The following is a 13,631-nucleotide window of genomic DNA, read 5'->3' on the forward strand; positions in this document are numbered from 1 at the left end:
GGGATTTGAACCCAAAATCTCACCCTCCACCCACTCTTGTCAAAGGAAGAAGTGCCATTGCTTTACAAATATAGGAATGAATGAATAAAGCAAACTTCTCTTCTCTTAGATGAATAAAACAAACCATTTGAGACAAACATGAAAGTATTCTGTCCCCTTCAATCTTTGACAGCTACAGCTAGACTCCTAAGTTTCTTCAGTTTTAACAACCTGACTCCCTTTTCAGTATGCCCATGAAAAGAGTATGAATGTGATGGACATTTACATAAGCCAATAAAAACTAACAAGTATTTATATAATCTTTTTTTGAAGAAACAGACCCTAGTATTTATATAATCTTAGATGTATGAATTGTGGGCCAGTTTTGACTCCCAGAGAGAGAGAGAGATTATGAGCAAGAAACCTATCTCCAAGGAAGTGGCATCTCGAAATATGATTGAGTCAAAAGGGCATGCACTTCAGTTTGCCTTTTCAGATTATTAGTTTATTAAACCAGGGCATCACTATTTGTGTCTTGAGCTCCGAACTGTCAACTTTACCTTTTCTATTTTTTTTTTTTTTTTTTTTTCCAGGGGCATCTACGGAAACTACATCTGTTGCAGGCTATTAATTTTTTCAAGTGCCCAATCGACTTAAGGAATTTTCTTTGCTTCGAGAAACAATCTTTAATTGCTCCAAACATGATAGCAAGGCCAATAAGTCTTTTCCAAGATCCACTTTTACAAACAAACACAGCATATATATACATGCAAACAGAAATGTAATACATATGTGCACATGAATTGGTACCTGGAAAACACACTTAAGCTACAACTTAATAGCATTTCAAGCTATACAACAACAACAACAACAAGTATTTGTACGGAATTACCATGAATTCCTAAACCTATGAGAAACAAAAAATAGAGAAAACATACGCCAAAGAAAAATAATCACACGCACAAGAGAGTATTTACGTAGTTCGGAAATTTGCCTATGTCCACGGAGTTACAGGGATTTCACTATTATCAGAGAAAAAATATAAAGTGCGGCTACAGTCTTTTTTTTCTCTCTCAAAAAACCGACAACAACAATCTCTAATCACAAAACAACGTTTTCTACATCCTATGCACATGATTTATAATGAGTTACAAAACGGGCTAAATTTTTTTTTCTGGGGGCATTGCCCCTGTACCCCCAGGAGGCTTGTCCATGAGCGCTCCGGCTTAGGCTTGTTGGCCCAAGCCTCTGCTCCATGGGCTAAGCCTTAGAAAATCTCCCATTAAAAATCACGCAATATTATTCGGGTCGTTAATTGAATCAAACATAACTAGGCTTCACAAAACCCAACAAATCTCCCACTTGGAGACTAGTTCAATCACCAACATCAGCCGCTATCCTCCAAAAACAATCCCTCATTCCCTGCAACTCATCCTCCTATCCTCAAGCTAGAAGGCCAACTAAAGTTGCACACAGCTTCTCAATAGTGACACTCTTAGTCAACATGTCTGTTGGGTTCTTGGATCCACAAATCTTCTCAAGTATTACCAACTTATCTTCAACAAAGGTACCAAATAAAGTGATATTTTGTCTGTATATGCTTCGACTATGAATGAAAAGTATAATTCTTAGGAAGAAAAATTGCACTCTGACTGTCACTATGTAGAATGCCCATCTCTTGCTTCTTACCCAATTCATCTAAGAAGCCATGTAGCGAAATCATCTCTTTTCCAGCTTCAGTTGTTACAACATACTCAGCTTCCGTAGTAGAAAAAGTAACAATCTTTTGCAAATTTGAGGCCCAAGATATAACTGCACCACCCAGAGTAAATACAAACCCATTAGTACTCTTTCTACTATCAATATCACCAGTAAAATCAGCATCTACATAACCCCGTAGTTTCAAACTTGCACCTGTGAAGCAAAGACATGTATCTGATGAACTCCTTAGATATCTCAGAACCCACTCGACTGCCTCCCAATGTTGCTTTCCTGGCCTACTCATGAATCTGCTCACAACTCCCATTGCATGTGCAATGTTTGGCCTTGTACACACCATAGCATACATCAAGTTGCCAATAGCTGAAGCATAGGGCATCTTGCTCATATAGTCCCTTTCTTCTTCTGTCTTCAGTGGCTGTTCCTTGCTTAGTTTGAAATGACTACCCAAGGGTGTGCTCACTGGTTTAGATTTATTCGTGTTGAATTTGCTAAGAACTTTCTTCACATACTCTGACTGTGAAAGCTTCAATGTACCATTAGCCTTGTCTCTAATAATTCTCATACCAAGGATTTGCTTTGCAGCTCCCAAATCCTTAATTGCAAACTGTTTTGACAATTGCTTCTTCAGATTATTAATCTCCTCAATGCTAGACCCTACAATGAGCATATCATCCACATACAACAGTAAAATGATGTAAGAATTGTCAAAAAGTTTAACATAGCAACAATGATCAGCTTCACATCTCTTGAATCTAATTCTATGCATAAAACTGTCAAACTTCTTGTACCACTGTCTAGGATCTTGTTTTAGGCCATTCAAGCTCTTTATCAATTTGCAGACTAGATTCTCTTGTCCCTGAACAATGAAGTCTTTTGGTTGAATCATGTAAATGTCTTCCTCCAAGTCACCATAGAGGAATGATGTCTTCACATCTAATTGCTTAAGATGTAAATTTTCTGCAGCCACTATTCCCAGTACCAGTCTAATTGTTGACATCTTCATAACTAGAGAAAATATCTCTGTGTAATCAATGACCTGCTTTTGCTAGAACCCTTTAACAACTAATTTGGCCTTGTAACGTTTGCTACCATCATGCTCATTCTTTATTCTGTATACCCACTTGTTGTGCAAAGCCTTCTTTCCTGCTGGCAGTTATTCCCCAACAAGGAATCCATCTCATCCTTCATGTGTAACTCCCACTTGCTTGAATTCTCATCTTGCAAGGCTTCATCATAGCATTCTGGCTCACCACCATCAGCCAACAGAAGATAATTTAGAGCGGGTGAATAACGCTGTGGAGGTCTAATGGTCCTGGAAGATCTACGGACTTCAGCTATAGGTGTATTCTGATCTACCTGTGAATCTACATTCTCCTTATCTTCTTTACCCATTTTCTGGACAGTGCTTTCAGTCAATTCATCTAAATTGACAAACTCAAATTTATTTTGATCTATCTCTGTAACATCTAGCACTACAGTTGATCTGTCCTTATACATATCCTGTTCATTAAATATCACATTTCTAATTCTGATGTTTTTCTTGTTTTGTTCATCCCAAAACCTATAGCCAAAGTTCTCATCACCATAGCCAATGAAAAAACATATTTTAGACTTTGCATCAAGTTTACTACGAGCATTAGAATCAACATGAATATAAGAAACACAATAAAAAACTTTTAAGTAGGAAACTTTACCTCTTTATCGCTCCAAACCTCCTCAAGAAGTCTAAACTCCATAGGAACTTATGGTCCTCAGTTTATTAGGTAAGCTACAGTGCTAACAGCATCAGCCCAGAAAGTTTTTGGTAGTCCAGCATACAACCACATACTCCTAGCACGCTCATTGAGAGTTCTATTCATGCGCTTAGCCACACCACTCTGCTGTGGTGTCCCAGAAATGGTCTTCTCCGTCGTAATTCCTTGTGCAGCACAATATTCACTAAACCCTCCATCTATGTACTCTCCTCCATTATCTGGTTTCAAACATTTTACTTTCAAACTTGTTTTTGTCTCAACCATAGCCTTTCACTTCTTAAAAGTTTTAAATACATCGGATTTATTTTTCAGAAAATAAACCCATACCTTTCTGCTTGAGTCATCAATGAAAACACGAATTCCTAAACCTGTGAGAAATAAAAAATAGAGAAAACACACGCCAAAGAAAAATAATCACACGCACAAGACAGTATTTACGTGGTTCGGCAATTTGCCTATGTTCATGGAGTTGCAAGGATTGTACTATTATCAAGGAAAAAATACAAAGTGCGGCTACAGTCATTTTCTCTCTCTCAAAAACCGACAATAGCAAACCCTAATCACAAAACAACGTTTTCTACATCCTGCGCACATGCTTCACAATGGGCTATGGGCCAAATAATGTCAACCAAATCAAACATAGCTAGGCTCAACCGAATAATTCATTCAATGTTAAATTATTACAACGTTCATATTTTGAAGTTGCAAGAAGCAGTACAGGCATTTTCACGGCCGTAATAAATTTAACATAGGTATAGTGAACGAGAGCAACAAGTATCATAGCCATAGGTGACTTGATATGTCACCATTGGAGTATCTATTATCTAAGCAACAGGATAGGATGCTTTTTGGGCAAGGCCACAAAGACCTTCTGGAGCACCGGTGTCTCTCTGAATCCGCATGTAGCCATTCTCACCCCAACGGGCGCCCCACGAATTCTTCATTAACTAGTACTTGGAACCATCATCACTTGTTCCATACCTAATTGTAGTAACGGCATGCGTTAAACGAGTCCCACACTCTTGCATGAAAAGTGAAAACTCAGCCTTGATAGAATTGAAAATTAAGACTAGAACCATCGAGGGCAATTGAAACTCGTTGTTTGGCCACAGCCTGTAGTAATGCCTCCTCATTATTGGAAGGTACATCTTCAAATGCACTTATTTGAGCTGCATGAATAGATTCCTTTTCATGGTCACAAGTTCCTTCCATGGTCTCATATAGGTATTTTTCTTCAGTAGTGAGCCCTTGGTTTTTTATTATATATCCAAAAGCATTATCCATCCAACCACCGTTGCAGCCATGATTGCCTTCCACACATAGTCCATTAGTTGTTGCTCAGACAAAGAGATCAAGTTGCCTGTTTTTAAAATAGTAGTTGGAAGTCAAATTGTGGTCCCCAACTCATACAAATAGAAATGAAATACATATGTGCACATGAATTGGTACCTGGAAAACACACTTAAGCTACAACTTAATAGCATTTCAAGCTATACAACAACAATAGCAACCAAGTATTGGTTCAGCCACATGTATATAAAATAAATAAAGTTCATTTACAATTGCACACCTCAAACTCCTTCACTTTTTTCAGTATCGCTTTGTGGGCTTTTGGTTCTCATGTTTTTGGAAATATCGCTGTGTTGTTAAGGTGGTTGTATTATTACATAGGGGTTTTGAATATTGGTACATACTGGATAAACCAAAGATGAAGACAGTATCAACCAAACCTTACTCTTAAAATTTTGTTTGCGGTAACTTATGGAATTTATTGGAGCTTGAAGCAATAAATCTTAGGTTTCGTTTGGGAAGAGGGAATGGAATGTAATGGAAAGGAATGAAAAGAATAATTTCAGAATATTCTTCTATTTCTTTGTTTGGGAGTTTTAGTGGAGGGAATGTAAAGTCCATTCCCTTGTTTGAGAGTCTAAGTGGAAGGGAATGAAATGGGTAGCAAGGAACACTCATTTCTCTCTATTTCCTTAAAACCTCAAATTTTCATTCCCCCAAATTGAGAGGAATGAGGGGGAATGAAATCAGATTTAATGAATTTTTTACTAAAACTCCCAAAATACCCTTATATATTCAATTCTTTATTTTAAAATAGGGGTCTAATAATAATATTGTTATAAAATGATTCCATTCCATTCTCTCCATGTTACTCCCAAACAAAATTATTTACATTCCATTCATTTTCTTTCTTTTCCATTCATTTTCTTTCCTTTCCATTCTTTTATTTTAAAACATCCAATCAAGGTTACTTAATTCCATTCCATTCTTTTTCATTCATTTCCCTTACTTAAATTCACTCCATTCCATTTCATTTCTTATGATCATTGCATTCTATTTCATTCCTTTATGAACTCTCAAACGAAGCCTTAGTCTAATACATGGGTGGCCTTATGCTCGCTCACCAGGGACGGACCCAAGTGGGGGCCTAAGGGGGCCAGGGGCCCCCCTGGGCCCAAATTTTTTTTTTAATAGGTTCAATTTTTCAAAAAAAAAATTATAGGCTTGGGCCCCCCCTTGGTTTTTAGCGCAGGCCCCTTTTCTGAATTCCAAGCCCAGCTAGCCAGCCCAAGATGCAAGAGCCCATGACCCATGTAAAAAAAAAAAAAAAAACTAAACTTAGCAGTAAACTAACGGAGAAAGTGGAAGGAAGAAGGAAAAATAAATAGAAAGGAAACAAAGATAAAGAGGCAAGACAGAGAGTAAGAGAGATAGAGAGGCAAGACTACCCACGCCACGTCGACGCCGACGCGAGACAGCGAGAGTCTACCCAGACCCAATACAGACTGCCCCACGCCGACGCCACCATCATCACGCTTAGCTGTTGCCGCCGCCCACGCGAGCCCCATCTTGTCGCCGCCGCCGGTTGCTTGAGCCTTCATAGGTATTTAATCTATGATCCTTTCCTAATTTCCTTCAAAACCTAAAAAATAAATAAAATGTTTGTGCTTGCTTGTGGAGTGCTTGTGTTTTAAATTTTTAATTGAATTGATGATGAGTGATGAAGATGAACTGTGAATTGAATCTGTGAATTGAACTGATGATGTTTTTATTGCCTGTGGTGTTGTTTTTTTTTTTTGGGCTTTTTGGCTTTGACTCTCTGTCACTCTGTGTGTGTTTGTGACTCTCTTTTGTATTATATAGATAAGAGAGATAGAGAGAGAGAGTAGAGTTTGTAGAGAAGTGTTTGTTTGACTGGGGGTTGGACATAATAGGGACAAGTGATACTGTGACAGAAAAAAAAAGTAAAGTAAAGAAAATTTGTTGTTAGTAGGGCTGCGTGCAGGATAAATTTGTAGTGTCGGTAGTGTCGTAGTGGGATTGGGTTAGTGGGTTAATGTCAGAGACAAAGATAAATAAAGGCAGACCAAAGACAAAAAGAAAAAAACAAATCTTATATTACAGAAAATTGTCAAACAAATTTAAGAAAATTGTCACACAAATTTTGTAGATCATGAAAAAATCAACTATAATGCTTGATTTTTTCATTTTTTTCAAAAGAAAATATTCAAATTCTTCCAAAGTCAACGTGAGATTGCCAAAAATCATTGTATCTTAATATATTAAGAAACAATGATTTTTGGGTATTTGTTTTGGTTGATAGTTTATTAATACTATACGGATGCGTATTTGAAATTTTTTTTTCACTTATCTCCGGCCCCCCCAGCTTGAAATCGTGGGTCTGTCCCTGTCGCTCACCTTTATGCTCGCTCACCTTTAGGGAATTGAACCGCACTACATCGGCGATGACGAGGTTGAGTTTGGCTGATTCTGATTGGCTCTCTGTCTGCCTCTGCATTCGTGTGGAGGTTTTGGTTTTTCTCTCTTGGGGAAACCCATTCTATCTGAAGTGGTTGGTCCAATGCCAATGCAATTTTCACTTCGATTTTAAGCAGTCAAGCCCAATAGTGGTACGGGGACAAGCCCAATTTAAAAATGATAGAATGTCCTTCTAAAAAAAAAAAAAAATCCTAATAAAATAGTTAAGAGGGTTATAAGTCAAGTCTACAGTTCTTTTTCAACAAATTCTTGGTAGCAAACTATTAGAGGTAGGTAAAAAAGTGATATTAGTGACAAGCCCAAATCATAATAGATAATATATGTGAATTATTTTCTAAAAAAAATGGTAAATTGCAAATTACATCCCTAAAATTTGGGAGTATTTGGATTTTACATTCTAAAGTTTCAGAAATTGAATTTTACCCATTAAAAAACTACTTACCTTGCAACTGCAAAAACCTTATTCTCCAAGCTCCAAGGAGATTAAATAGAATCTAAACAATATTAAGTAAACCTATTACAATAAGCATAGAGTTTGAAATTATATCTAGCTACAATTTAGGAATTGCCAAATAAGCACTTAATTAAGCAAGCCTAGTATTTAACCTCATCAATAATAATATATTTCACTTCCAAAGTTTCTCAACAAATTGATTCACAAGGCATAAACTCCAATATATAAAGTTAATACATTTAATATCATCTCCAACATTATGATTAGCTTCCATAAAATTTACACTACATCATTAAGAGACCCATAACAGTAAAATCAAAATATCTACCAAGACAAGAAATTTAGAACTTCAACTAACTCCAAATAAACCCAATGGAAATGAAAAAAAATTAGATTTACCAACCATCACATTACAACTCAAAACCCCAAAATTTTCCACCATACATAAACCTTAAGTAGTCATCATTAGTACAAACCATATACCCACTCATCAAATAATTCCACCAACACAAAACCCATACATAAAAATACATAAATATCACTTCTAATGCTTATAAATCACATGAGTATCATTATTAAAGCTTAGATAAAAATAACCTCAAGTAAATATGTAAAACTCACAAAAAAGATTAGAAATTTTTACCTAAAAAAAAAGGGATGTGAAGGTGCTAATAGGTTCTTAAGAATTTTCCGGTGATCTTGCTGGAAAAATGGTGTTGGAAATGGTGGTGGTGGTATGGAAGTACCAATGGAGAGGATGACGGGAGTGATAGAGATGAGTGTACGAGAGAAAATGAAAAATGAAAAAGAAAAAAAAAAAGAAAAAGAAGGGAAAAGAGTGAGTCGGCCAAAAAGATAAAGAGATGAGTGAAAATAAGTGGTGGGGAAGGATGTTAGGTGGGGCACGTGGGAACTTAAAAAATCTGATCTCTACTTTTTTTTGACTGATTGGGGCGTTACACATGGCCACTTTCATATGTTAAATTCTGAAGAGTTAGCTATCATTATGTTACTTAATAATATCAGCACCTGTTAGATTCATTTTATTACAATGTTCATATTTTGATGTTACAAGTAGTAGCACATGCATAATCACATCCGTAACAAATTTAACAACATATAGTGAAAGAAATGTGAAGATTTTATAAGCTATCATTACATTACTTAATACTAGCAGTAGCTAGAAAGTTTATTTATTACAACGTTCATATTTTGAAGTTGCAAGAAGCAGTACATGCATTTTCATAGCCGTAACAAATTTAACATAGATATAGTGAACGAGAGCAATAAGTATCATAGCCATAGGTGACTTGATATGTCACCATTGGAGTATCTAAGCAACAGGATAGGACGCTTTCTGGGCAAGGCCACAAAGACCTCCTGGAGCACCGGTGTCTCTCTGAATCCGCATGTAGCCATTCTCACCCCAACGGGTGCCCCACGAATTCTTCATTAACCAGTACTTGGTACCATCATCACTTGTTCCATACCCAATTGCAGTAACGGCATGTGTTAAATGAGTCCCACACTCTTGCATGAAAACTCCGCCTTGATAGAATTGAAAATTACGACCAGAACCATCGAGGGCAATTGAAACTGGTTGGTTGGCCACAGCCTGTAGTAATGCCTCCTCATTATTGGAAGGTACATCTTCAAATGCACTTATTTGAGCTGCATGAATAGATTCCTTTTCATGGTCACAAGTTCCTTCCATGGTCTCATATGGGTATTTTTCTTCAGTAGTGAGCCCTTGGTTTTTTATTATATATCTAAAAGCATTATCCATCAAACCACCGTTGCAGCCATGATTGCCTTCCACAGCACAGTCCACTAGTTGTTGCTCAGACAAAGAGATCAAGTTGCCAGTTTTGATTTGGGTGATCCCTTCTACGGCTGCCACTGCTGAAAAGGCCCAGCAACATCCTGCGTGTATAAGAATCAAATATAAGTGAAAAATGTTTTTATGAGAACAATAATTACGGGAATTGAAGCCAAACTTATGAGTGTTGGGAACTGTGATCCTCTTACCACAACGGCCTTGGTCCTTTATGGAGGTAACAGCTCCTTTCTCTCTCCAATCCATAGTCATTGGAATTTCTGTAAGGTTTTCATACTTGAAACTTTTTGCTTTGAGAGAACTTGGTTGGGTGGAAATCTTGTATCCAGTATGAGACGCAACAAATTCTTCATTGGTTAAGTCTGCAAATACGTTGGCACTTAGCTTGAAAGTGCGATTCCCTTCATTATTGAATTTGTCTATATATTCAACGTTGTCCTTGAATATCTTGAAACGCTTTTCCTTCTCTGCACTATCTTTGTAGCTGCGTCCATACTGATCCATCCATTGCTCATGCCTCTCAGCAAGGGCGTCTTCAAGCAAAGTGCGGCACATGGCTTGGGATATCAAAGTCTCTAGAATAAAAAACATGATTGTGATGAGTTTTTTTTGCTGTGTTAAAGCCATTGTATACAAACCGAAGAGGGTTCTTTGGCAATGGCTTTGGTGATAAATGGTGAGGAAGAAAGCATACATTTTCCCTATATATAGGAAATAGATCATCCCCATTATGATGTGTATCTTGGGAAGTAAAGTGGCCCCTTTTTCTAAGCGTGTTGAGCAAGTTAAACGTGATTTTAAAGGTTAATTTTAGCGCATCAAACGGACTGTTGTAATACTACTGATTGTAATGCGTGGCCAGCTATTGTTCTTAATGGAGAATAAGAATAAACTCCAAAGTTCTGCCAACCAAATTTCAAGTAAGACCTATCTACGAGGTTGTTTCCATTTGTATTTTATGCAGGAGTGTTCTGGATTGATGCTCGTGATTGATGGCTTTCATCTATGAAGCACGGGTGCGTTTCGGGATTCGAGTGCGGGTGCGGGACTCGGCAATTTTTGAAAAAGTAGGGTGCGGGTGCGGCGGGGTGCGGCGATTAAAAAATTATTAAAAATATTATTATTTATATTTTTAATATACTGCTAAACATACTTTTTTCACATTATATAAATATATACCAAATTTAAGAACAATGGTAAATAATAACTAGAATACAGAGAATAGGAGAGAGCCCAGCTGAAGAGTGAAGGTAGAGAGTGGGAGAGAGGCTCAAGAAAAATGAAGAGGGAGAGGGTTGGGTCTTGGTTTTTTTCCAAATGGTGCGTTTGCACCTTTTTTTTTTTTTTCAGCCATAAGCACCTGTTGTTGTTGTTGTTTTTTTTTTTTTTTTTTGAATTTCGGCCAATATCGGCATATTTCGGCCGGATCGATTTCACCCGATACGGACCGATTTCGCGCGCGTCGGCCCGAATCGGCGCCGAATCGGCGCGAATCGCGCCGAATCGCGCCGAAAAAAATAGTTTTTTATCCTGCTATGTGATAAGTTTTTTTTGCTGTGTTAAAGCCATTGTATACAAACCGAAGAGGGTTCTTTGGCAATGGCTTTGGTGATAAATGGTGAGGAAGAAAGCATACATTTTCCCTATATATAGGAAATAGATCATCCCCATTATGATGTGTATCTTGGGAAGTAAAGTGGCCCCTTTTTTCTTAGCGTGTTAAGCAAGTTAAACGTGATTTTAAAGGTTAATTTTAGCGCATCAAACGGACTGTTGTAATACTACTGATTGTAATGTGTGGCTAGCTATTGTTCTTAATGGAGAATAAGAATAGACTCCAAAGTTCTGCCAACCAAATTTCAAGTAAGACCTATCTTCTAGGTTGTTTCCATTTGTATTTTATGCAGGAGTGTTCTGGATTGATGCTGGTGATTGATGGCTTTCATTAGCTGTAGCCAACTTTTTATTTAAACTGAACTTTTGCTATACGGCTAACTGCTATGTCTGAGTGGCTATTGTTCTTTGTGGAGAACACGAATAAACTCCCAAGTTCTGGGGATCTGTCATTTACAAATGTGGTATTGCTGTCAATCCATTCATGTAGGTTGTTTCCAACTTTCCATGCTGACTATATGCAGGGTTTTTTTTGGACGGATGATGATAATTAGCGCTTCTTGCAGTTTTTTCTTTCCCAGTTTTCCAATTTCACTTTTCCATTTCACATTTGGTTGTCATCACTCACCACGCAAAAATGATAAAATGACTTTTAAAAAAAATGTAAACTAAGAACATTCAATTATAAAAAGTATCTCAGTGATCAAAGATACAATCCAACAACAAGCATCTAGTTATTAATTAATATTCAGTAAGGAAATATACTAATTGGGCATGAAACAATAAATCACAATGCACGAACCATTCTTTTATGTTTAAGGAAATAAAAGCAATTGACCTCAGCCAATCAAGCATGAAAGAACAAATCAATGACTCACCTTGCCCCATCCATTCAGTTATTGACCACAGCGAATCAAGCATGAAAGAACAAATCAATGACTCACCTTGCCCCATCGATTCAGTTATTGACCTCTGCCAATCAAGCATTAAACCTCTTTGGTTTCATGTTGCATGGCCATCTTCAAGCCTAGCACAATGTTTTTCCCAATCCTTTCCAACATCCCAAACAAAAACCTAGTTCCCAGTCAATACCCAACCCACATATAACCACACCAAAATCCCATACAGCATTTCCTTTATGTTCTCACGTAAATTAAGGCACAAGAAAGACCCAGTGATGCTCTTGTTGACCTTTGAGACCTTCTGATTGCCTTGGTTACAACTTAAAAAGACAAACCCAAATAATGAGCGTGGAAATGCACGCCTTGTTACGAATTGTTTGTTTGTTTAGACCCTTGAACACACTTAAATTAGTCAAGTAGTTACTTAGGTTAATTATAAGATCTAGATTAAACAGCAAAATATCATATCATGCAAAACGGAAATGTAAAGAATACAATGATATGATCATCCAGAAAAACCAATGAAATGAACCGTTTCAAGATAAAGACCTGGGAGGATTTGATCTAGTTATCCTCAAAATAAACAAATCTACTAATAGAGAATTGAAGATTTTACAAAAAATTTACCTTTAAATCTATTGCTACCTCCAATAGTAACTTACTGACACGATCACGTGTACCCCCTATTGAGGATGTTTTGATTTTACACCTTAACTTTTCAGAATTTGTATTTTACCTCCTAAATTTTAGGAGTGTTTGGATATTACACCTTAAAAGTTTGAAAGTGTTAAAATTTTACACTTAAAAGTTTTAGAATTTGGGGTGTAAAATACAAACACTTTCAAGTTTTAGGAGATAAAATCCAAATTCTGTAATGCTAAGGTGTAAAATCTAAACACCCTTAAACCTCAGGAGGTAAATTTCGAATTCTAAAATTTTAAGGGGTAAAATTTAAATATCCCAAATTTTAAGAGTACAATTTACCCAAGAAAAAAGAAAAAAGAAAAGAAAAGGATTATTTTGAAAGTTATCACCCGGTGACCTGTGGGTTTGGAAAGAATTTTGTCCTAATGCGTTAATGACTGACTTTATGATAGCTTAATATGAAATTTCCTTATCAAACATTTTGGGTGGGTGATTTTTTATTTTCTTATCAAACATTTTAGGTGGGTGATTTTTCTTTAGATGGCAGAAAACACTATTTTAGAGGTACCTCCAATCCTACATCCTTGTTGTCTATGAAAAGATTAGTAGATTGCGTCTCTGATTGAACTTCATGTAGGTTATATTATTATTTATGAGAAAAAAAAATGTTTTACTGATTAGATTCACCCATACATTCGATTATATATATAAAGAAAACATTAGATGTTTAGATTCAGTCATATATAGGTTCGTTGAACATAGACACCTTTATTTATCTCTAAATACGTATATTACTCTAATCAATCATGAAAATGAACCCTTTTAACATACATTAATGGTCCACAGGACCACAGGCCAATCCCCATCACCCCTGGAGCTTAATTATAGTGCGGTCAGTGCATAGGCTTAAAATCAATCAATGAACAATGAAAGGC

At 36.7% G+C, this 13,631-nt stretch overlaps 1 protein-coding gene and 1 pseudogene across 1 annotated transcript; both read right to left on the bottom strand.

Annotated features, from left to right (window-relative positions):
- Positions 1-4,099: 4,099 nt before the first annotated feature.
- On the bottom strand, positions 4,100-9,001 carry LOC142620892 (senescence-specific cysteine protease SAG12-like; annotated as a pseudogene).
- Positions 8,948-10,207, bottom strand: LOC142622259 (senescence-specific cysteine protease SAG39-like). The gene is made up of 2 exons (XM_075795706.1): positions 9,727-10,207; positions 8,948-9,621 (listed from the first exon to the last, which is right to left on the bottom strand). Exons 1-2 carry the CDS (start codon positions 10,160-10,162, stop codon positions 9,032-9,034), a joined length of 1,026 nt encoding a protein of 341 aa, XP_075651821.1. The 5' UTR covers positions 10,163-10,207; the 3' UTR covers positions 8,948-9,031.
- Between the last annotated feature and the right edge of the window lie 3,424 nt (positions 10,208-13,631).

Source organism: Castanea sativa, chromosome 1 (assembly GCF_040712315.1).
Source record: "Castanea sativa cultivar Marrone di Chiusa Pesio chromosome 1, ASM4071231v1".
NCBI lineage: Eukaryota > Viridiplantae > Streptophyta > Magnoliopsida > Fagales > Fagaceae > Castanea > Castanea sativa.